This window comes from Diceros bicornis, chromosome 7 (assembly GCF_020826845.1).
Source record: "Diceros bicornis minor isolate mBicDic1 chromosome 7, mDicBic1.mat.cur, whole genome shotgun sequence".
NCBI lineage: Eukaryota > Metazoa > Chordata > Mammalia > Perissodactyla > Rhinocerotidae > Diceros > Diceros bicornis.
This window is the reverse complement of record NC_080746.1, coordinates 24,351,603-24,372,782: the sequence shown is the minus strand read 5'-3', so window position 1 is coordinate 24,372,782 and position 21,180 is coordinate 24,351,603. Positions and strand designations below refer to the sequence as shown.

Sequence of the window (21,180 nt, the reverse complement as noted above, 5' to 3'; positions counted from 1 at the left end):
AAAGGATTTCCAGTATCTAAAAAATACAAAGGGTAACTATTGAGAATTTCTACAAATCAGAAGAGAAAACCGGAAAACACAATCGAAAAACAGGCAAGGGGGGGCCAGCCCCGTGGCTTAGCGGTTAAGTGTCCATGCTCCGCTACTGGCAGCCCGGGTTCAGATCCCAGGCGCGCACCGACCCACCGCTTGTCAGGCCGTGATGAGGCGGCGTCCCACATACAGCAACTAGCAGGATGTGCAACTATAACATACAATTATCTACTGGGGCTTCGGGGAGAAAAAGCGAGAAAAAAAAGGAAGAGGACTTGCATGGATGTTAGCTCAGGGCTAATCTTCCTCACAAAAAAAAAAAAGAAAGAAAAACAGGCAAGGGATGTGAACAGGTAATTCACAGAAAAGGAAATCTGAGTGACTAATAAATAAAGAAACACTCCAACTCGCTAGTAATCAGAGAAAGCAATTAAAATGAGAAGTATCTTACATGCACGTGAAGTACAAAAATTAGCAAGTCAGAAATATCAAGTGCTCAGGGGATGTGAAGAAGCTGAAACCTCGAACACTGTTGCAAGGAGTGTAAAGTTACACAGCCATTCTGGAGGGCAACTGAAATTAATAATCCATGGATCTGTGTATGGGATCCCACTCCTGAGTATACAGTTTAGAGAAATTTACACCCAGAGCCATCAGGAGACAAAATGAAGGTGTTCTTGTTTAGGGTAGCAAGAAGCCGGAAAGGTAATCAACACTAGGTGTGCCAATTATTACCATAACGTCTCTCAGCAATAATCCACCCTTCTCTACTCTGCCTTATGGTGCTCAAGCTGGGACTCTATAAGCTACAATTCCCCCTTGCCAAGTGGCTCTCTGTTGGCTCCCGCCGGCAGAACCTAACGGGGAGAAGACTGGAAATCAGAACAAGAGAAGAAGGGAAATCTTCATTCCTATTCTGCGTGCTGTTCCTATCGCTGATGTAAGAGGAATAGCGATGTAAAAGGAAAAATTCTGTGTTGCATATGTCAAATTTGAAGTGATAGTGGATATCCAAGTAGAAATAAAAAACTTTAAGAACTGCATATTGCTATTTCTCTACTAAGTCCCTCATCCTGTATATTTTTCCTCTGGTAAATTCAAAAAACCAGAAATGAGATACTAGGTAGAGAAGGGAGGGACAGAGTTCTATCACTTTCTATAGGTGCTACCTTTCTAATCATTCTAAAATGCAAATACAATCATGTCCTCTGTCTAATGGCTTCACAATGTACTTGGGGAGGAAAAAGTCTAATTCCCTAATAAAGCCTACCGGATGTTGTATTAATCTGGCCTCTTCCTAGGGGACGGCCCCGTGGCTTCGCGGTTAAGTGCATGCGCTCTGCTACTGGCGGCCCGGGGTTCGGATCCCGGGCGTGCAGCGACGCACCACTTCTCCGGCCATGCTGAGGCGGCATCCCACATACAGCAACTAGAAGGATGTGCAACTATGACATACAACTATCTACTGGGGCTTTGGGGCAAAAAAAAAAAAGGAGGAGGATTGGCAACAGATGTTAGCTCAGAGCTGGTCTTCCTCAGCAAAAAGAGGAGGATTAGCATGGATGTCAGCTCAGGGCTGATCTTCCTCACACACACACACAAAAAAATCTGGCCTCTTCCTACCTCTCAGTCTCATCTAATCCACTCCACCACTCATTCTCTCCAGCAAGTGTCAAATCTACCTATACCAGAAGGCTATGCTGGCCTTCTTCCCGGCCTCAGGGCCTCTGTCTCTCATCCCCATTCTTTCTTTACCTAGACAACTCCTACTTATCCCCTAGTTCTCTAATCAGGGACTTCTGCCTCATGGAAGATGGATTAGCCATACTTTTCCCTATTCCTCCTGCTACGTAAAACCAAAAACTCTGGACGTTATATGTGAAACAAACAGAAGACGACTCTGAAAGGTAGAGAGAAGAAAGCAGACTGGCTAGGTATAACATGGTGGTAAGTTCCTCGGGTTTTCTTTTCACCTTCTATATTCCAGACTTGGAGCTAAAGAAGTTAGCAACTCGAAACATCAATGGGCACAGACAAGAAAAACCAAAGCCTGCTCTATCCGCCCAAAAGACCAAGAAAGGGATAGCCTAGCAAGATAGAAAACTTTTAGACAATAACCACTCTACTCCAGCCAAGCACTCCAGAAAAAAAAATGCGGCCCCACTCCCACCCATGCCTTCAAGAGTCCAGTAGGAAGCCAGGACTTTCATCCCTGCTGGTGGTAATGGGCTCCCTCTCCCACCACAGTGTCAGTGGAGACCACTTGGAGAGCCTGGACTTCCACCTTCCCCGCACACTAGCAGTAATGAGGTACCCCTACCCCGCCCAGTAGGGTGGTATCACTGGAGGCCTAGTGGGGAACCTGGACTTCTACTCCCACTTGGCAGTAACATGGTGGAGAACTCCCTCCTTTCTCTTGCTAGAGTGGTATCAAAAGAGGCCCGCTAAAACAAAGGCTTAAATAAGATGCAGGGGAGCAGAGTGGGGCAGAAGCAGCAAGATGGGCTCAAGAATGAGATCCAGAGTCTCAAAAACATAGTACCCAAAATGTCCAAGTTTTAACTGAAAATTACTTGTCAACCAGGAAGATCTCAAACTGAATGAAAAAAGTCAATCAATAGATACCAACAACAAGATGCAAGACACATTAAAATTATATGACAAAGTTTTAAAGGAGCCACTGTAAAAATGCTTCAACAAGCAATTAAGAACAAACCTGAAACAAATGAAAAATTAGAAAGTCTCAGTAAAGAAAAAGAAGATACAAAGAAAAACCAAATCAAAATTTTAGAACTGAAAAAATACAATAACCAAAATAAAAGCTCAATGGATAGGCTCAATAGTGAATGCAGGGGACAAAGCAAAGAATCAGTGAACAGGAAGACAGAAGATTAGAAACTGTTCAGTCTGAACAACACAGAGAAAGTAGACTGGAAGAAAAATGAACAGAGTCTCAGGGATTTGCGGGACAATAATAAAAGATCTAACATTCATATAATTGGAGTCTCAGGAGAGGAGAAACAGGGCAGGGCTGAAAAAGTACTCAAAAAAATGACAGCCAAAAACTTCCCAAATTTGGCAAAAGACATAAACATAAAGATGCAAGAAGTTGAGTAAACTCCAAACAGAACAAATCCAAAGAAATCCATGGCAAGACATATAATAGCCAAATTTATGAAAAACAATCAGGTTAGGTTTCGGATAACTCCTAATTACCCTTCAGCACTCTGTTTAAATTAGGGTCTCCTAATAGGCTATCCCATTGCACATTGTACTTTTCCTCCATAAGATCCACCACATTTATAATTACTTATTCAATTAATCATTTTCCCCCCTAAACTATAAATTCCTTGAGGGCAGGGATTTGGTCATCGTTACATCCACAGCACTTAAAAAAAGTGTCTACCAAATAAAAGTTGCTCCATTTATATTTGTTGAACAATGAATAAGTGATTCTTCTTCAAAGAAAGTCCCCTCTTAACTATCAATCTATTTTGTCTTTTTCTCAAAACTGTTTCAGAGACTCACCTCTTGATCAGTTGTGATTGCTTTCAGGTTGGCCTGCCCTTACCTTATTAGTTTGTAGAATTCTTGCATGAAATGCAGCTGGCCAGGCATGAAGCAACAGGTAAGCATAGGAGCGAATGGCATAAACTGGGGAATATTCCCAAGTCTGAAACCCCTTCCCATAGATGAGGTAATGTGTCTGAAAGTATAAAACAGAAGGATTCAGGGTTATACTGGCCAAAAATTCTTGTTAATAGGATGCAGATGAAATTTCTAAGCAAAAATATTAATAGACAAAGGTATACAAAAATGCTGAAATTCTCAACAAAAGATTTGCAACTAATGGATAAGAATAAAAATGACTCAATATTGAAAAATATTAGGCCATTGTAAATTCTACAAGATTACTGTTTGGTCAACATTGAAAGCTTGAATTTTACCCTCTACTTATTTTTTTTTAAATACTCATTAGCCAAAACAGAGATATTCTAAATCTTATATTTTCCTTAAACTTTTTAAGCATTTTAAAATATGATCAGAAAATTTCACCTCTGAATTTTCTATAATAGGAAGTCAACAGACTTATAAATGTGTAAATCAAGAAATAGCAGAATAAGCATACTATTTACTAACATTATTTATTTTAGTAAACATCGGAAGAAATAAGTAAAAAAGCTGAAAGAAAGTGGTTGCCTCTAGGGACTGGGATTTGGACATGAGATGTGGGACAGGGAGTTACTGTTTTTCCTTTAAGTTCTGTAGTAGTTAACTTTAAAAACTACCTCGAAGTATAATTTTCATCAAAAAAATTTTTTAAGAAAATTACAAATTACACCTTTTTGTAAAAGAGCCAAATTTCCTATAGCCTGCAATAATTGGTAAATCATCAGCTTAGAATATAAAAGTGAAAATAAAGTTATTTTACTAGTAGTCACATTTGTATATTATTTGTGTCTTGACTGGTAACAAGGTCCCAAGCAGTGAAATCAAGAACAATAACAACAACAAAAACTAAAGAAATCACCTACTGGTTCCCAGTAGTTGAATGTTTCATCACAGTCAGAGATGTTGCTCAGAAGAGCAGCACATAACCTTGCTGAGAGCAGATACTTGAAAGCAGTTGATCCTTCAGGTGCCCAGACTTGTCCTGCTTTGTTCCCAGATAACCTGCTCAGAAGCAAAAAAAGTATGTGTCCGGAAGACCTGCTAATCAGAAGGACTAAAACGAGACAGAAAGGACAAGAATGGCAAGGGACATTAAAGCACTGAAGTTATTCACCTAAAAAGCTGAACCGTTAATTGTTCTGAATTGAGTAAATAAGAAATGAATTAAGATCTTAACCTTAATCATTCCTTCCACTTCCTGCTTTTAAGGTGTAAGTTAATTCATACACTTCAGTTCATTGCATCTATGATACTCAGTTTATCCCAATCTAAGTAATCACTCAATTGAAGGCCACAAAGCTCTCCTTCTTCTCTTAACAACGTCATTACTTTCCACGGCTTTATGCATTTCGCCACTTGTTCAAATGTATAGATGCCTAACACGTGCAGGTTCGTAACTTTCTCCAATTCCATATGCTGACAGCTCCTGGAACCTGCAGTCCTAACCTGCAGTCCCCAGGCCTTGGGGAGAGAGGCGGCTGCAGGTGCTAGAGGTTGTGGGGCCCACACAGAAGAGGAAAGGGTCACGACTGTTGGGGGAATGAAGCAAGCTGCGGGAGACAGTCGGAAAAGGTATACTCTTTGCTCTTGCCAACGTCTCCCATAGAGGCTCTGCCAACTCCAACAGCACGACGCCAGCCCACTCTGGGCCTGGGCCGGAAGCCTCACAGACTCGCACTCCAGCGTTTCTTTACAAGAAACACGGGACCCGAGGTGGGGGATCTAAAGCGGGGCGAAGACCAACGCTGACCCTCCCAGGAAGAGCAGAGGGACCTGGGTGAACAGGCAGCCGGGCTTTCCCAGCGGGGAGGCCCCGCCGGGCGAAGCCGCGCGCGCGGCGCGGACCAGACCCTCCCGGGGGCAGCCCGGCGCCGAGCCGCCCGGCCGGCCACGCCCCCGCCGCGCCCGCACACCTACTCGCTCCGGGGCTCCGCGCCGCCCGCCTCCCGGCTGCACAGCAGCTCCCGCAGCTTGTCCGCAGCAGAGGCCGCTTCCCCGCCGCTTCCCCCACTTCCCTTCAGGCGCTGCCGAACCCCTCGGCTTGCCATGGCAAGCGTGGAAAAAAAGGGTAGAATTTGGCACCCTACTACGGCGGCGAACGTGGAGACACAGCTTTGGCTGGCAAACGGTGTCCGCCGAGGGACAAAAGAGCTTGACATGCGCAGACAAGACTAAAGTAGAGCGTTCCTGGGCCAATTGGGGCAAATCCCTGGGTAGAAAAGAAATGGGACCTAGGCTTTTAGCTTCACCATCATAACTATCCCTTCCACATACTTTTAACTCTGGGCATTCCTCCCTCCCAACTCTCTCCTCCTTCACTTTTCAGCATTCTCCACTCTCCTACAAAAACCTCCCTTCAGCTCCTCTATTTTAAAAGAAAGCACAAGTAGAAGGTGATTCAACAACTCTACAAAGTGAGTGAGCAGAGGTGCACAGATTTAAGGATCACAGCACAGCTGCCTACAAAAGGGGAGGTTCTTAAAAGGTCACTGACACTTGCCCTCTTTGTACTTTGGTGAGAGTGACAGAGACAGCCTGTAGCTAATTAACTGCTTCAGAGAGAGAAAGCCGTAGGAGCAGAACATAGAATAAGAAGAAAAGTGAGACTGAAGAAATTCTGTGCAACAAATTCAATCAGACACCAGTCACTGCCATTGCTACATCAGCATTATGGTAACATTTTACATATTTTATCTTTTTTAAATGTAATGCAACAACCTGTTTTATCCATAAGGAAACTGAGGCCCAAGGTTGCAGATAGGAAATGGTGGAGCCATATTCCAACCCAGGTTTGTCTTACTACAAAGCCCATGCTCTTCCCACCAGAAGATCAGGAGAAAGCTCCTGATTTCATACAGGCATTTTACACAGGCACCTCGTTGAGATCACGCCTGTGACTCGCAGGGGTTATTCACCTATTCCTGACACTCTGCCCACTTCCCCAATCACGGAGTTCTATCCCATCCTGTGGAGCTCTGTACCAGTAACTGAGACAAGTTTATAGAGGGAGTGCTGAACTCACTCCCTCTATAAACAGGGTCCCAGGTTATGATTTTGTGAAAATCAAGGAAAACCTCATTTAAAATGCAGTCAGGAAGCCCTGAAGGGGGAGCTCTCGCATGTACCACTCCTTGCAGCCTGCATGACCAGCAGGAAGAAGGAGGATTAACAAGGTCTATTTATATAGAATTCTTTGTATAAAATTTTCTCGGTCTCAACTTCTTATCTGTGATGATAGGAATGCTACTTTTCTTCTGGTACAAGGGAGGACACTTTTCACCTGGAATTTCATCTCCTGCTTTTAAGAAAAGGAAGGAAGATCCCTCCCTACCCCAGCAACAACTCACTAACCACCACTTGAAGCCAATAAGAAACTGCAGCGACCTCTAACTCTTGTTCTTCTCCAGTGAACTTTTTTTTTTTCAAAACAAGCTTCCCCAATATCCTCCTAAAGCCTAATAAAAGCTGACCTTCCCTTCGTCTCTTGGGACTTGCCTATGGTTCACCATAGCCTGCTTGTCCCAAATTGCAATTCCTTTGCTATTCCCGAATAAACTCATCATTTTTTGAGCTTGCCTCAGTACACTTCTTTATTTAGGTTGACAATTTCATACTAAAAATTCCCAAATATTGAAAATGGAGATTTATCATATTGCTCAATTCCCACATGAAATTATTAATTACCAAGTTCAGACATCCCAGCCTAGCTATATCTCATATATCCATCTCCTTTTCATTTCACTCTAATGCAGGCCCCTTCCTGCCCCTGCCTAGGCCTACTACAATAGTGTCCTTACAGGGATCTCCCATCTCAAATTCATCTGGTGCAACACCGTCCAGTTAATTTTCAAAAGCACTACTCTATGTTGCTTCCTTAATCAAAAATCACCAGATTTTTCCTATTGCCTGCCAAATAAAGTACAAACTCCTTATTGTAGCATTCACAGTCTTTCATGAACTAACTCCAGCCTCAACCTACTTTTGTAATCTTATTTCCCACTACTTTCCTATACACATTTTATATTGCAACTAACTAGCCTGAAAAGTGCCCCAAATGTTCCCTTACCTATACCTCTGCTCCTGTATGTCATCTGCCTGGAATGCACGCCCTCCTTGCCTAACAATCCTCCCATCACATCCCTGCCCTTGTTTTAAGATCCAGCTCAACGCTACCTTACCCATGTACCAAGCACTATTGGGGATAGAAAGAAGCTATAAATCACATTTCCTGCCTCCAATTAGCTTCTAATCTATGTGGAGAGGTAAGCAACACACTTGTCCATACAAGATCCCTTGATTCTTTACCCCACTCCCCAAGCTTACACCTTTGCCAATTTCCCATTTCAGTTAATGACACTTCTATTCTTCCAGTTGCTCAGGTCAAAAACCTAGGAGTCCTGCTTGATTTCTCTATTTCTCTAACCCCACACCCTTAACCCACGCACATATATTTAATTCATCAGCAAATCCTTCTAAATATTACCCAATCTAACAACTTCTTACCACCCTGGTCCAGGTCACCATTATCTCGTTTGCATTACCGTAATAACCTCCTAATTTGTTTCTTGGCTTCCATTCTTGCCTTCCCACATGGGTTTTTCCAAATACAAGAAAAAATAAGACAGTTATTTCCTTCACAGAGTTTACAATATAATTCCAATCTGTGGAGCCTAGCTGTTAATTAACAGGAACATACATTAATTCACATTAGAGTACTCCATTCTGCAAAGTCCTGGGCTGCACCAATCTCCCAGTGTCCCTTAGAGATGTTTACAACAGAAGACCCCAAAATCTAGCGGGGCAAAGTTTAGAGTTAATCAAAGTTGAGGTTACTGTTGAAGAAAACTAGGGAAGGAGAAGCAAAGTAACAAGAAGTGGCAGAAAGAACATGGGCTTTAGAGTCAGACAGACCCCAGTGTGAATTCTATTATTTCCCTAACTATAACAGTAGTGAACCATGGAATAAAAATGATGATGATGATGATACCAATACTAATTATGGAGCACTTGCAACTTACCCAAGCTAATAAATGTTGGTCCAAAACCACTCTTGTAGATTGATTTAGTGAGATGATACAATAGAGCTAAGGGAAGAGGAATTGACAGTTGGAAAATAAATTTATAAATATATTTGATGAGACACTCAAGTTCTACTGCCTCTTCAGCAACAGAGCATCTAAAGCACAAGATGCTGATTTGTTTTATTTGTTTTCCTAGTCATTACTCAGGATCAAAATACTGCACAACTCCAAAGGTCACCAATCTCATTATAGTCTATGAGTTTAAGTTATAGAGTCACAGGTATCTTTCGGAGTCAACCAACAGTGGCTTTAGTCACGAGGTAAAAAATTTTACAAAAAACAAAGTCCAGAAGGACTACTGGTTACAGATTGGTCTTTTTCATCTACACCCACACCCATGAGTATCACACTGTAGAAATTAATTTACTAAACTACCGAGGTGTCACATGTAGTCGTTGTTGAATCTCTTTCCTAAACTGGGACTGCATTGATGCTACCTGCTGCTGGGTGAGGGCCTTGTCACAGGTCTGGTAGGTCAATCTATAGCAGAGGCTGACCTGTTCAGTCTTTGGATGTTGAAAACGACTAAGGAATTGTATGGATATGACAGTGTCCTGGGACACTGCTCGGGCCACAGTATGAAACTCTAGTTCATCAAATCCTTTCTTATCATCTAACCAAAAACTAATATCATGCACATAGCATGGAGGATATAGAGAATAGCTTTTAAAGGGTTCTATTTTCCCAGGGACAAAATTCTTCAGGAAACGGTTATCAAAGGTCCACAATATTCTCCAGTCAGAGATACCTGAGACAATCATGGCTAGTAGGTCCAAGTTCATAGACACAAACACAAAACCCCGGTCTTTGTGTAAAATGCTTGTAGCAGATGTGGTGACAGACCCAATAATCAGATCCTTGGCACAATCTGGGCCAAAATTATGAGACTTCACGTTAATCATATAATCTTTCCCATTTGGTTGAAAGACAAATTCCACTGAACTGCTCAGCTTAGAGCCCTCCAGCAATGTCTGGGTTAGAAGGTTATCAAGAATGCCCTTCACGTGATCCAGTAGCGACTGAAGGCAGCCATCCTTCAGATTTTTATTAAACCCAAAGATAAATAAAGTCTCATGAAATGCTGGCATTGTGAAAGGCGAGATGCGGCACTTCTGAAAGACAGGTCCACTGAGGATGTGCAGAGAACCTGGGAGGAAGTCTGGCGCTTGGATGACAGCCTGAACATGAACTAGGAGAGAAGGTCTAAGGCAGATCTTGGCTTGGTTATAGACTCCTTCATGAGCTTCTTCCTCACTGTCTCTTCCAGGGCTCTTGGGAAGGCTAAGTTCTGGAAATGACACTAGAAAGTCCTCCATATCTTGTGTTGTCCCACCAGTCAAGGACTCAGAATTTGAGTTATCTTCACAGAGACTAATCCAAAAGGCAGCTGACAGAATGTCACAGTTCCAAGAAGTGAGAACACTGCTGCCTCCCTGTGGCAGCAGAGGGAAGGAACACTTCAGCCTTTTTAGAGGGAAAGCTTTGCCCAATTCAGCAATGAGTTTCTCATTTATGGTTTTGATAGGATGATATGAAGGTGCTTCTAGGAAACCCCTGTTTAAAGACACAAAAAAATAACTTTTATAACTTAAAATAATAAATAATTATAATGTAGCTAGAATTAAAAACACAAATAGATGTATAGAAAAAAATTATCTTTAAGTCGATCCTGAAAGGAAACAAAGAAATCATGTACCATAAACAGGGACATCATGTGTTTCAGAATTCTGACAGCTACCATCCCTACAATATCCCAGAAAATATGACAATTTTTAATTCTAAAGAGGCTTGTGTAGGCAAGACTGATAAGTATTCACAGCACCAGCATCATTAACAATTTATGTAGCATCCATTCAATATGTGGTTGCCATGAAGCCAATCGGCATACAACTAGAGATAGAAGTGATTTCTGGTAAAATAACGAGTTACCTGTTCAACTTTCCTACAAGTGCTTCTGGTTCTGGAAAAGAAAACCACTGGTCACCCAGTTTGATCCTGAAGATTCTGGGTTGCAAACCTTCAAAGGGTAAGCTCCGGGTGAAGATATGGTTCAAAGCACCTTCTACGTGAAAGGACTTATCTTGACTCCTGGTAAAACAGACACGAAATATGAAGTCTGTCATTATTAAAGAAAGCAAATGTTTCCAGAGACGAAATCAGGAAATTGGCAGGGGGAAAGTCTGCGTATGAGATTTTTTTTTTAGTCATTAAAGATACGAAAAAGGAAATGCTTAGACCTCTGTTATTGCTTACCTATATCCAGTGCACTTGTATCCTGGCACAGCCTCACACCTGAACGGATGCACATCACTTAAAATGAATCCCCCTAGAGCTGCCATGGCAACCACTTGCCAACTGTTGTGCCATTCTCTCATGGGCTTATCAGCAGGAGTCCCACCTTGTCCTTTACACAATGCCATGTGGACTTCTCCTTCCTCTGCAAGAACATCTGCACAGCTAATGGGGGGAGGGGGACACCAGCCATTTATCAGAAACAAGTGGAAATTACTATAGGAGTTAGCTATATATACATGGTTTGGCTGTGAAATAATTAAAATCCAATCATACCTATTTGCAAAGGTCTATTAGACTTCAAACATGCAGAGAAAGGGGGAAGTAAATAAGCATGTAAATTCAATGTTCAACTCATAACTGATACTAGTGGCTGACTAGGGTGTTATCCAGCTTTGTATTTGCATTGTTCATCTATATGTCATAAAAAGGTCAATGTCTGCAAACTTCCTATACATGATTCACTGATCAGGGCGTTCTTCCCCATTTGGAAAATTGTTCTTTTCACTCCCCTCCTGCCTACTAAAATTGTATACTTCAAATACTAACTTAAAATACTGCCTCTGTGAAAAGTTTCTTGACAACTATGACCTACAGAAACCTCCAACAGTATCATATGTTTTGGTATAATAGTGTAAAGCACTGTTTTAAGTTCACAATAATTTTATGAGGTAGTTACTGGTAATATCCTCAGTTTATAGATGAAGAAGCAAAAGCATGTAAGGATTAAGTAAGCTTACCTAAAAATCACACAACTAAGTGGTAGGTGGGGATTTGAATCCAGGCAGCTTAGCTCCTAAATCCATGCTTTTAGCCATTAGACTGTACTGGCCACCATTATTTTGTGGTAAATTATATATAATTTATATTATCAAAAATAGGTGATCCTCCCATTACCTACCCAAGAGCACACCGTTTGTACTTTCATTTAGCATTTAGGGTGATATGTCTGCCTTTCCCACTAGATTGTGGGTTCCTTTGGAGCTCTGTATTCTCTCTAAACCTATCATACACACGTATGCCTTATTTCCCAAACTAAAATGTTTGAGTGCATTAACTGTAATGTACATCTTAAACATTTTACTTGTGAGTGCTCTCTTCACCTCTGGAAAAACTTGGCAAGCAGTTCCCTGTTCTTAGCTACTCCAGCTTTGCGGCCACAGTGTGGAAAGTTAAAATAAATTCGATCAAACTCCCTGTCGTGCAGTTCAAAGGCATCTGCCAGCTGGGTGCAGTCCACACCAAAACGAACCTTGGCACCTGGCACAAAATATAGACAGGAGGATGTCTTAAGACCTGGAATCACAGAAAACCCCTCCCTAACCTGAACTGTGCAAAACAACCCAGGTCTAGGCACACAGCGGGCTCTCTACAAACGTCCACGGGATGATCAAGAGCAATCCCCACGTCCCACTCATCCCCGGTGCCCACCCTTTGCACTTAGGGTGGTTCCGGCAGCTGGGCGGGGCTTCGTGGAGGGGCGGGCCTAGGTACCTTGCTCGCGCAGGCGCTGCAGATTCTCCCGGGCTACTGGATCCCGGGCCAAGTCGGCCGGGCGCTGAAGGCAGGTGGCGGTTAGACTAGTGCTCGGATCCAGGGTTTCGCTCAGAGCAGCAGCGAAAGAGAAATTCCCCTCCCCAACCAACAGGAGGCGCCGAGGGACCATGTCCTCAACGTGCTCCCTGTTCGCGTTCTCAGAGGCGCTCGTTTCTTACGTCACTTCCTTCGCCGGTCTCTTGTCACCCCCTCTTCGCCTGTCGCTGGTTGATGACGCACACACAGCGTCCAGTTGTCTTGACATCCAGGGAGGAAAATAGCCATGAATGCAAAAGCGAGACACCGACTACTGCCGCGTCCCCTCGCTCCTCCACCCCCTCAGGAGTGTCAAAATAAATGACTTTTGGCCGGAGAGCGGCCTTAAGCGACTTCGTCACACCTGCATGAGATCACAAGCAGTCACTAGCGCAGAGGGGCAGGCCGTGAGGGGAGTTCTGAGTGAAAGAAGCGGGGCGGGGCTGTGTCCTGCACGTTCCTGTCACAGAAGATTTTATTACAGCGTTCATCTCGTCCGTAATGGCTGCTGTCCATTGTCTCTGCTGCTCGGAATTTCTTCAGGTGCTTCTGTCTCCTACCTTTTATTCATTCAAGAAATGTTGAGTGCCTGCTATGTGCCAGGCCACTGTGAGGGCAGTTAAATATATGGATGAACAAGACGTGGCTTGTGATTTCGCTAAGCTTGTTGTCTGGCGGAGAATGCACAGCAAAACAAGCAATTCTGATACAGCGGGATGCGGTTCTGTGAGTGGAGTAATTCAGGATGCTATGGGAGCACACAGAAGGAGAACCTTACCAAGTTTTGGGGTGAAGTGGAAAGATTCCCTGGATGAAGTGAACCTGAGCTGAAAGCTAAGGGAAGGGGAAAGTACAGCTTACCTGGGACGAGGAGTGAAGAGGCAGAAGGAACAATATATGCAGAAGCATGATGGAGAAACAGAATAGTTGAGTTTGGCTGAAATGTAGTTGGAGGGAGAGTGAGGAACAGATGAAACTGAAGAGTGAAGCAAGGGCCAGGTCATATTGACCATTGTAAGCCATTTTAACAACCTGAACCTTATTCTGAAAACAGTGGCCAGCCACTGAAAGTTTTCAAATAGGAAGATGACTCAATTAGATTTTTATTTGCAAAAGTTCTGCTTTCCTAGGGAGAAAGGATTGGAGAAGAGCAAGGCTGATGGCAAAGAGATCAGATAGGAGGCTACCGCAGTAATGGAGACAAAGACTGATAGTGATCTGAATTGGAAGTTGGCAGTAAGGATGGAGGGCAATGGACTGATTCAAAAATCAGCAAGACTTAGTGATTGGCTGGATGTAAGGGGTTGAAAGAGAAATCAAAGTCAAAGATAAGCCCCAGGTTTCGGGCTTGGACAACTGAGTGGATGATGATATCTGTCCTTACAGCCCCAGGGATAGTATCACCTGGTCTGCAGTCTGAGTAGTAGGCCTGTTGGACTTTCTGGGACCAGCTACTCTTTAGTCATCATGCTGTTTGTTGACATCAGTGCGTGCATCTATCTTCACAAAGGCATATGGTGTGAGGGCAGTTATTTTTAAACCTACAGTATTGGCTTTGTCCCTACCTGTAGAAAGGTGGGTGGGTGGTGACTCCCAAATCATGGCCACCTGGCTGTGGTGATCTGGGTGATCTACATTCTTCCTTTGCTTGGAGAACTGGGAGGTCCAGGTTTGGTGACATCTCTTCCTTTAAAGAACATGGAACAGCAGAATAAGGTTTACTGTTATCCTCTTATAAAATCTTCCAACAACACAAGCTACTCAGCATCAAATTACTGTTCTTCATGGAAGGTATTGTCTTGCTTCTAAGCCAAGGGACCAGACTCATCTTTTAGCCAAAAATAAAAATGGTTAGGCTTTTGATTCCTTACCAAAAAATTGAAATTCAGACCTTGGTCATCTGGTATGTGCAAACCACTGTTCACTGGGAGGGCAGGCAAAAGGAGAGGGTACCATAGTGAATAAGACTCAGTTCCTGTTCTCAAGGGATGTACAGTTCAGTATAGGATATTTGACACATACTTGAAGAACTCTAACAAATGGTAGAAAGTTATAAATATAGAAAGATATGAACAAAGTTCCATATGAGACTAAAGAGAGAGAAGTTAACTTGAGGGAAGGCATCATGGAAGAAGCGGCACTTGAGCTGGGCCTACGAGTAAGGAAACTATCATTTGTTGATCATTTCTTGTGTTATCTAGTTATCCGTCTCTCACTTCTCTCTGTTCTCTTTGACCGTAGCAATACTCTTAGTCCTTAAACTCCTACATCCCAAAATTACCTGAACATTTAGCTGGTTCTCTATATAGTATTGGGGGTACTGAAGGTTTTCCTGTCTTTTGGGGGGGCATTTAATCTACATAGTCATGTGCTACTGTTGATTGAGAGGATAAGTCAAAGGATTCATGGACCTGAAGAGAAAGAAACAGAACCACACAGTAATGTTGGGAGGAAAGCCCAGATCCTTAGTAAGGTGGGCTTATGTTATGCTTGGCCAAGGGTGAGAAAGGGATGCCTTTTCTGCTCTCTGGTTTGTGAAACAAGCTTTTCTGTTCTCACCTTTTCCCAGAGACAATCTCTTGCCTGTTTCCTTACAAACCCACACTATGGCAGCCTCATTAACGCAGATGGCCATGCGGAAGTGTGGACAGATTGGAATGATATGTCCAAGTTTTTCCAATATGGATGGAGATGCACCACAAATGAGAATGCCTATTCGAACCGTACCCTGATGGGCAACTGGAACCAGGAAAGATATGACCTAAGGAATATCGTGCAGCCTAAACCCTTGCCTTCCCAGGTAATCTAACCTTCTCTTCTTTGTTTTCTCCTGTTAGCATAAGAAATACCAGTAGCCATTTGAAAGACAGGAATCTGATAACTTCCAATGCTAAGATCTCTCAGGTTTCTGTCCTGTGAAGTGGTTGAGGGAGGGCAGCAGTCCTCAGCTGCAACGCCTATCCCGCTTCACTGTGAAGTTGAATATTGTATTATCGTAAGGTAATGACAGAATGGGTAGTACTCTTTTTCTCTTACTTCTGTTTGGACTTTATTCATCTGCAGAAATATATAATGTCTTCTGACTCAGGGTAGCTACTCCCCGCTCCTTGCCTACCTAGACTTATCATTTATCTGCATCTTGCCCTTAGATCTCTCTGACACAAAGAAAAAAACATACAAAGGATATGAAAGTTAGTGGGATATAGACTAATGACATATAGATCTCTAGCCGATCTTAAATATGACAGAGTCTGTTAGAATTCATGTCATTGTGTACTTTGTTTCCCAATATTGGTTAGACTTTTATATTTTTAATCTATTACCTTTTCTTTCCAGTTTGGACACTACTTTGAAACAACATATGATACAAGCTACAACCACAAAATGCCACTTTCAACCCATAGTAGGTGGACTATTTTTAACTCTTATATTCTCAGGACCTAACTCAGTGCCTGGAATGTAGAAGGAACTCGAATAAAAGTAAACTGAATAAGTGAAAGAATGAGTGAACGATTTCTCTCTTTTCTCAATTTTGACAGCAGTCACTGTCTCTTCCCTCAGAAATAAGAGTGAGATTGGTTACTAAGACTCATTATTGTTGACTGATTCCACTTGTCTTTCCTTGTCTTTTCTCTTCCCTCAGGATTTAAGCGAGAGCCTCACTGGTTCCCAGGACATCAGCCTGAGCTGGATCCTCCTCAATACAAATGCACAGAAAAGTCAACGTATATGAGTAGCTATTCAAAGCCTCAAATTGAGCATCACTCCATGTGTGTGTGGAATCCTAATAATTGCCAATTTCAGGGTCCAGGACTCTAAGAAAGAATAAGAAGCTTCATTTTTCCAGAGTAGGATGTAGGAGGGAGCACATTCTAAGCACAACTAAGAATTTAGCTGACTATAGCACAATTTCACTCTCTCAAATAAAGCACAGAAAATATTCTCTACCCCTTTTGTTTTGTTTTAACCAAGATTTAAATGTCAAATTTAAGATAATTATGTCTACTTTTAATTCTACATTGAGGTATTGTAGGAAGGCATTAAAAAGAATTATTTTTCTCAAATCTACAACCCGTCTGCTCTTCCCTGCCTGTCATCAGTGGCAGAACTGCAAAATCCAGCTTGACTTAGATTATGTTTAGATAGGTGCTTTCTGGATTTGAGCCTGGTAATCATGGTCAGATAGTGTAACTTTATTGTAACCTTAATGAACATCCCCTCTTAAGGACTAGAAAAATATTTTTTTTATTTTTAGAATTTAAAACATACAAAAGTAGACAGAATTGTATAATGAACTCCCATGTACCATTACCCAGCTTCAACAATTTATGACTAATTTCATCTACTCTTATTTTCTCTATTTTTTTGAATTTTGGAACAGATGTCAGAAATTATATCATTTCATCTATAAAGATTTCAGTTTATATCTCAAAAAGATAAGAACTGTCAATTTTTGACTCCTCCACGAAGATCACCAAAGAAACCTGTTCCTCAAACAAAGCTGTGTTATTAAACTTGTAGCAAGGAAGAACATCAAGTTGACACAAGTCTTGGTAATGATTCAAAAGGGGGATGTTAGGGTAGGGTATTTTCAGGAATTTGGGATAAGGGCTCAGTTGGTTTAAGATGGGTCTTTCAAAGTGGGGAACTGGTAGGGACTGAGAAAAGGTTGTGAGTCATTTAGGGTTGGTGAACACAGGGAGGCAACAGTATTAATTTTAATATGGTTAAACTTCTCAGTATTTTCCTATTTTTTGGTCTCCTGTTTCAGATGACAATATAGTATATGGGAAATGTCTTTCATATGTTACCTCCCAAACCTTCGTTATTTTATGTTACAGATATAGATGTGGAATTTATGTTGTATATGATGTTAGGTGGTGACTAAGTTTCATTTTTTCTGTATGGCTATCCAGTTGTCCCAGCATTAGAAGTTATTGAGAAGACCATACTTACTCCACTGCTCTTCAATGCCATTTTTATTATAAATCAACTGTCTGTGTATATTTAGGTCTGTTTCTGGGCTCTCTAATATATTCCATGTAATGCCTAATTGTCATTCCTTATCCTATCTTAGCCACAATGCCTTAATTACCTCACTATCTTAATTATGATAATTTTATGTCTTGATATCTAGTAGATCAAGTCCTTTCACCTTGTTTTTCTTCAAGAATGTCTTAGCTATTTTTGACTCCTTGCATTTACACATAAATTTTCAGATCAACTTGTCAAGTTCCACGAAAAGATACTGTTAGGATATTGGAAACTCTATTGCATTGTTAGATCAATTTTAGAATTTGAGTTCTTGTCTCATTAATTCTGATCATCCATTGGTGTATGCTCTTGCAATGTGAATACTAGTTCATAGGCACATATTTTAAGTTTAAATGTTATATATCTTATTCTATTCCCTATGTATCCACCACATTTTTTTTTATTGTGGTAAAATATACATAACATAAAATTTACCATTTTAAATTATTTTTAAGTGTACAGTTCAGTGGCATTAAGTATATTCACAATGTTGTGCAACTATCACCACTATCCATTCCCAGAAATTTATGATCATCCCATACTGAAACTCTGTACCAATTAAACAATAATCCCTCATTCCCTCCTCCCCTAGCCCCTGGTAACCAACCTCTGTTCTGTTTTCTCTCTCTATGAATTTACCTATGTGAGGTACCTCATATGAGTGGAATCATATAATATTTGTCCTTTTGTGTCTGGTTTATTTCACTTAGCATGTTTTCAGGGTTCATCCATGTTATAGCATGTACCCTTTTCAAGACTGAATAATATTCCATTGTGTGTATATACCACATTTTGCTTTTCCATTCATCTATTGATAGACACTAGGGTTGTTTTCACCTTTTGGCTATTATGAATAAAGCTGCTATGAACATTGGTGTACAAGTATTTGTTTGAGTCCCTGCTTTTAATTCTTTTGGGTATATACCCAGAAGTGGAATTGCTGGATCATATGGTAATTCTATGTTTAACAGTTTGGAAATGCCAAAGTGTTTTCCACAGTGGCTGCACTTTTTTATATTCCCACCAGCAATGCACAAGGCTCCAATATATCTTAACCACTCTTTCTTATTTTTAGTATTATATATTATACAATATGTTCACACAATTGTCAAAACCAGAAACCAAGGAATTATTTTGGCTCCCCCATTCTCATCCTCCCCATTCAAACATATATCAAGCCCTGTAAATTCTATCTCTATATTGTGTCTTATGTCCCTCTTTTTCACATCTCTATTGGCTTTGCCGTATTCCAGTTTCCCATTATTTCTCACCCTGCCTGCTGCAACACCCTTTGGTTGATGTCTGTTTTCCATTTTGTCTCTGCTTATCAATCATTATACTGCTCCCAGAGTAAGTCTAAAAATGCAGAGTTGGTCATGCTACTCCCTTGGTTAATATCCTTCATTGGCTTCTATAGCCTTCAAAATAAATTCCAAACTCCTTAGCAGAACCCCTGTCTATCTCTCTTGCCTTGTCTCTCACACTTCCTCTCATATATCCAGTGCTCCAACCAAACCAGATACCTGAGCATATTCTGCTATTTCGTTTTCCTAGATGCATTCCCTTCCCTCTTCACCTTGCTAATTCCTATAAACCGTTAAGAATTCAGTCAGGCACCCACTAGGATGGCTATAGCCAAAAAGATAGATAATGTGTTGTTGAGGATGTGGAGAGACTGGAACGCTCATACACAGCTGGTGGGGACGTTAAATGGTGCAGCTGCATTGGAAAACAGTCTGGCAGTACCTCAAAAGGTTAAACATAGAGTTACCATATAATCCAGCAATTCCACTCCTAGATATATACTCAAGAGAAATAAAAACATATCTACACAAAAGCTTGTACATGAATGTTGATAGCAGCATTATTCATAATAGCCAAAAAGCAGAAGTAACCTAAATGTCCATCAACTGATGAATGGGTACATAAAGTGTGTTGTATCCATGCATGAAATATTATTTGGCAATAAAAAGGAGTGAAGTACTGATATATGCAACAATATGGAGACACCTTGAAAACATTATGCTAAGTGAAAGAAGCTAGTCACAAAGGGCCACATATTGTATGATTCCATTTATATGAAATGTCTATAGATTTTCAAAATAGGCAAATCTATAGAGAGGGAAAGTAGATTAGTGGTTGTCTATGGCTGAGGGGTGGGCATTGGAGGGTGATGGCTAAGGGGTGTAAGATTCTTCTTGGCTAATGAAATGTCCTAAAATTGATTGTGGTGTTGGATGCACAACTCTGTGAATGTATTAAAAGCCATTAAATCATACACTTTGAGTAGGTGAATATCTCAAAACATCTGTTAAAAAAAATTTGGTCAGGGTACCCATCTCCAAGCTTCCTTCCATGTCCAAACTAGGTTTTCCTCTTAAGGGTCCCCATAGCAGACATTTTGAATGGACATCGTAGAATCTTGAAAAGATGTCTTAGAATTGTCTTTTTACTTACTTGCTCTTTCACTCAATTCTTAATTCCTTTAGTGCAGAAAACATGTCCTACTTTTGTAGCTAGCACATAGTAGGCACTCATAATTATTGAATAGCCATTGTAAACCTTCAGAATGAAGATTAGACCCAGTGCAATATTCAAAATAAAATGTGAAGTATAAAATAGAATAGAATTTTCCTAAGCATGAAAATATATATCATTCCAAAACCATTAGGCAAAGAAATCCATCTGGTCTTCTAAGTTTTACGTTTTGCTGAAATGATGGGTTTGTGTTATACAGACGTGCCACATAATGACGTTTCAGTCAACAACAGACCACATATATGACAGTGGTCCAATAAAATTAGTACTTTATAGCCTAGGTGTGTAGTAGGCTGTACCATCTAGGTTTGTGTAAGTACACTCTATGATGTTTGCACAACAGGGAAATCGCCTACAGACACATTGCTCAGAACGTATCCCTGTTGTTAAGTGACACATGACTGCACACACATTTCCTGGAATTATTATTTTTAAAATGATAGTTTAAAAAAAGATAGGGCCGGCCCCGTGGCTTAGCGGTTAAGTGCGAGCGCTCCGCTGCTGGTGGCCCGGGTTCGGATCCCGGGCGGGCACCACTTCTCTGGCCATGCTGAGGCCGCGTCCCACATACAGCAACTAGAAGGATGTGCAGCTATGACATACAACTATCTACTGGAGCTTTGGGGGGAAAAAATAAATAAATAAAATCTTTAAAAAAAAAAGATAAAGCACTTAGCACAGTGCCTACCACATAGTAAGTGCTCAATAAATGTTAGCTAACAATAAAAAACAAAATAAATGCTAGTTAGAATTGCCTTAACAATCTTCTGGCATAATTCAGATATAAGGAATGAAGTAGAAGTGTGGATGAGCTAGCTAAAAAGCAAAAAAAAAAAAAAAACCCTCAAAAATTCTGGTCTAGAAAAATTCTATACTGGTAGCTATGAACACCATAGCAAAGGGTGTGATCTGGAAAAGAATAATAATGAAGAACTAATCTAACTTGGGTGTGGTAATA

General features: G+C 41.2%; 3 protein-coding genes across 10 annotated transcripts in view; 1 reads left to right on the top strand and 2 right to left on the bottom strand.

The window, feature by feature from the left end:
- The window catches only part of ALG9 (ALG9 alpha-1,2-mannosyltransferase), an 88,689-nt gene extending 82,847 nt beyond the window's left edge, over positions 1 to 5,842 (bottom strand). Inside the window, exons 1-3 of one of the 5 annotated variants that reach the window (XM_058545235.1) lie at positions 5,623 to 5,842; positions 4,569 to 4,707; positions 3,605 to 3,739 (exon numbers count right to left, since the gene is read on the bottom strand). In XM_058545235.1, the coding sequence (XP_058401218.1) occupies positions 3,605 to 3,739; positions 4,569 to 4,707; positions 5,623 to 5,753 (405 nt within the window). In that variant the 5' untranslated portion in view covers positions 5,754 to 5,842. The remainder of the gene's footprint in view (positions 1 to 3,604; positions 3,740 to 4,568; positions 4,708 to 5,622) is intronic. The other 4 variants (XM_058545237.1, XM_058545233.1, XM_058545236.1 and 1 more) reach the window with 4 other exon arrangements.
- A 105-nt stretch (positions 5,843 to 5,947) lies between these two features.
- Positions 5,948 to 18,563, top strand: CFAP68 (cilia and flagella associated protein 68). 4 transcript variants are annotated; one of them, XM_058545243.1, is made up of 4 exons: positions 5,948 to 6,378; positions 15,220 to 15,450; positions 15,987 to 16,053; positions 16,294 to 18,563. In XM_058545243.1, the coding sequence occupies exons 1-4, from the start codon at positions 6,376 to 6,378 to the stop codon at positions 16,467 to 16,469; spliced, it is 477 nt and encodes a 158-aa protein (XP_058401226.1). In that variant the 5' UTR covers positions 5,948 to 6,375; the 3' UTR covers positions 16,470 to 18,563. The 4 variants fall into 4 exon arrangements, with proteins under 4 accessions (XP_058401226.1, XP_058401225.1, XP_058401222.1 ...); XM_058545242.1 differs by lacking the exon at positions 5,948 to 6,378 and adding an exon at positions 12,888 to 13,193; XM_058545239.1 differs by lacking the exon at positions 5,948 to 6,378 and adding an exon at positions 12,888 to 13,376.
- On the bottom strand, positions 8,883 to 12,786 carry FDXACB1 (ferredoxin-fold anticodon binding domain containing 1). The gene is made up of 5 exons (XM_058545238.1): positions 12,573 to 12,786; positions 12,182 to 12,338; positions 11,040 to 11,243; positions 10,716 to 10,874; positions 8,883 to 10,340 (listed from the first exon to the last, which is right to left on the bottom strand). Exons 1-5 carry the CDS (start codon positions 12,742 to 12,744, stop codon positions 9,158 to 9,160), a joined length of 1,875 nt encoding a protein of 624 aa, XP_058401221.1. The 5' UTR covers positions 12,745 to 12,786; the 3' UTR covers positions 8,883 to 9,157.
- Positions 18,564 to 21,180: the final 2,617 nt, after the last annotated feature.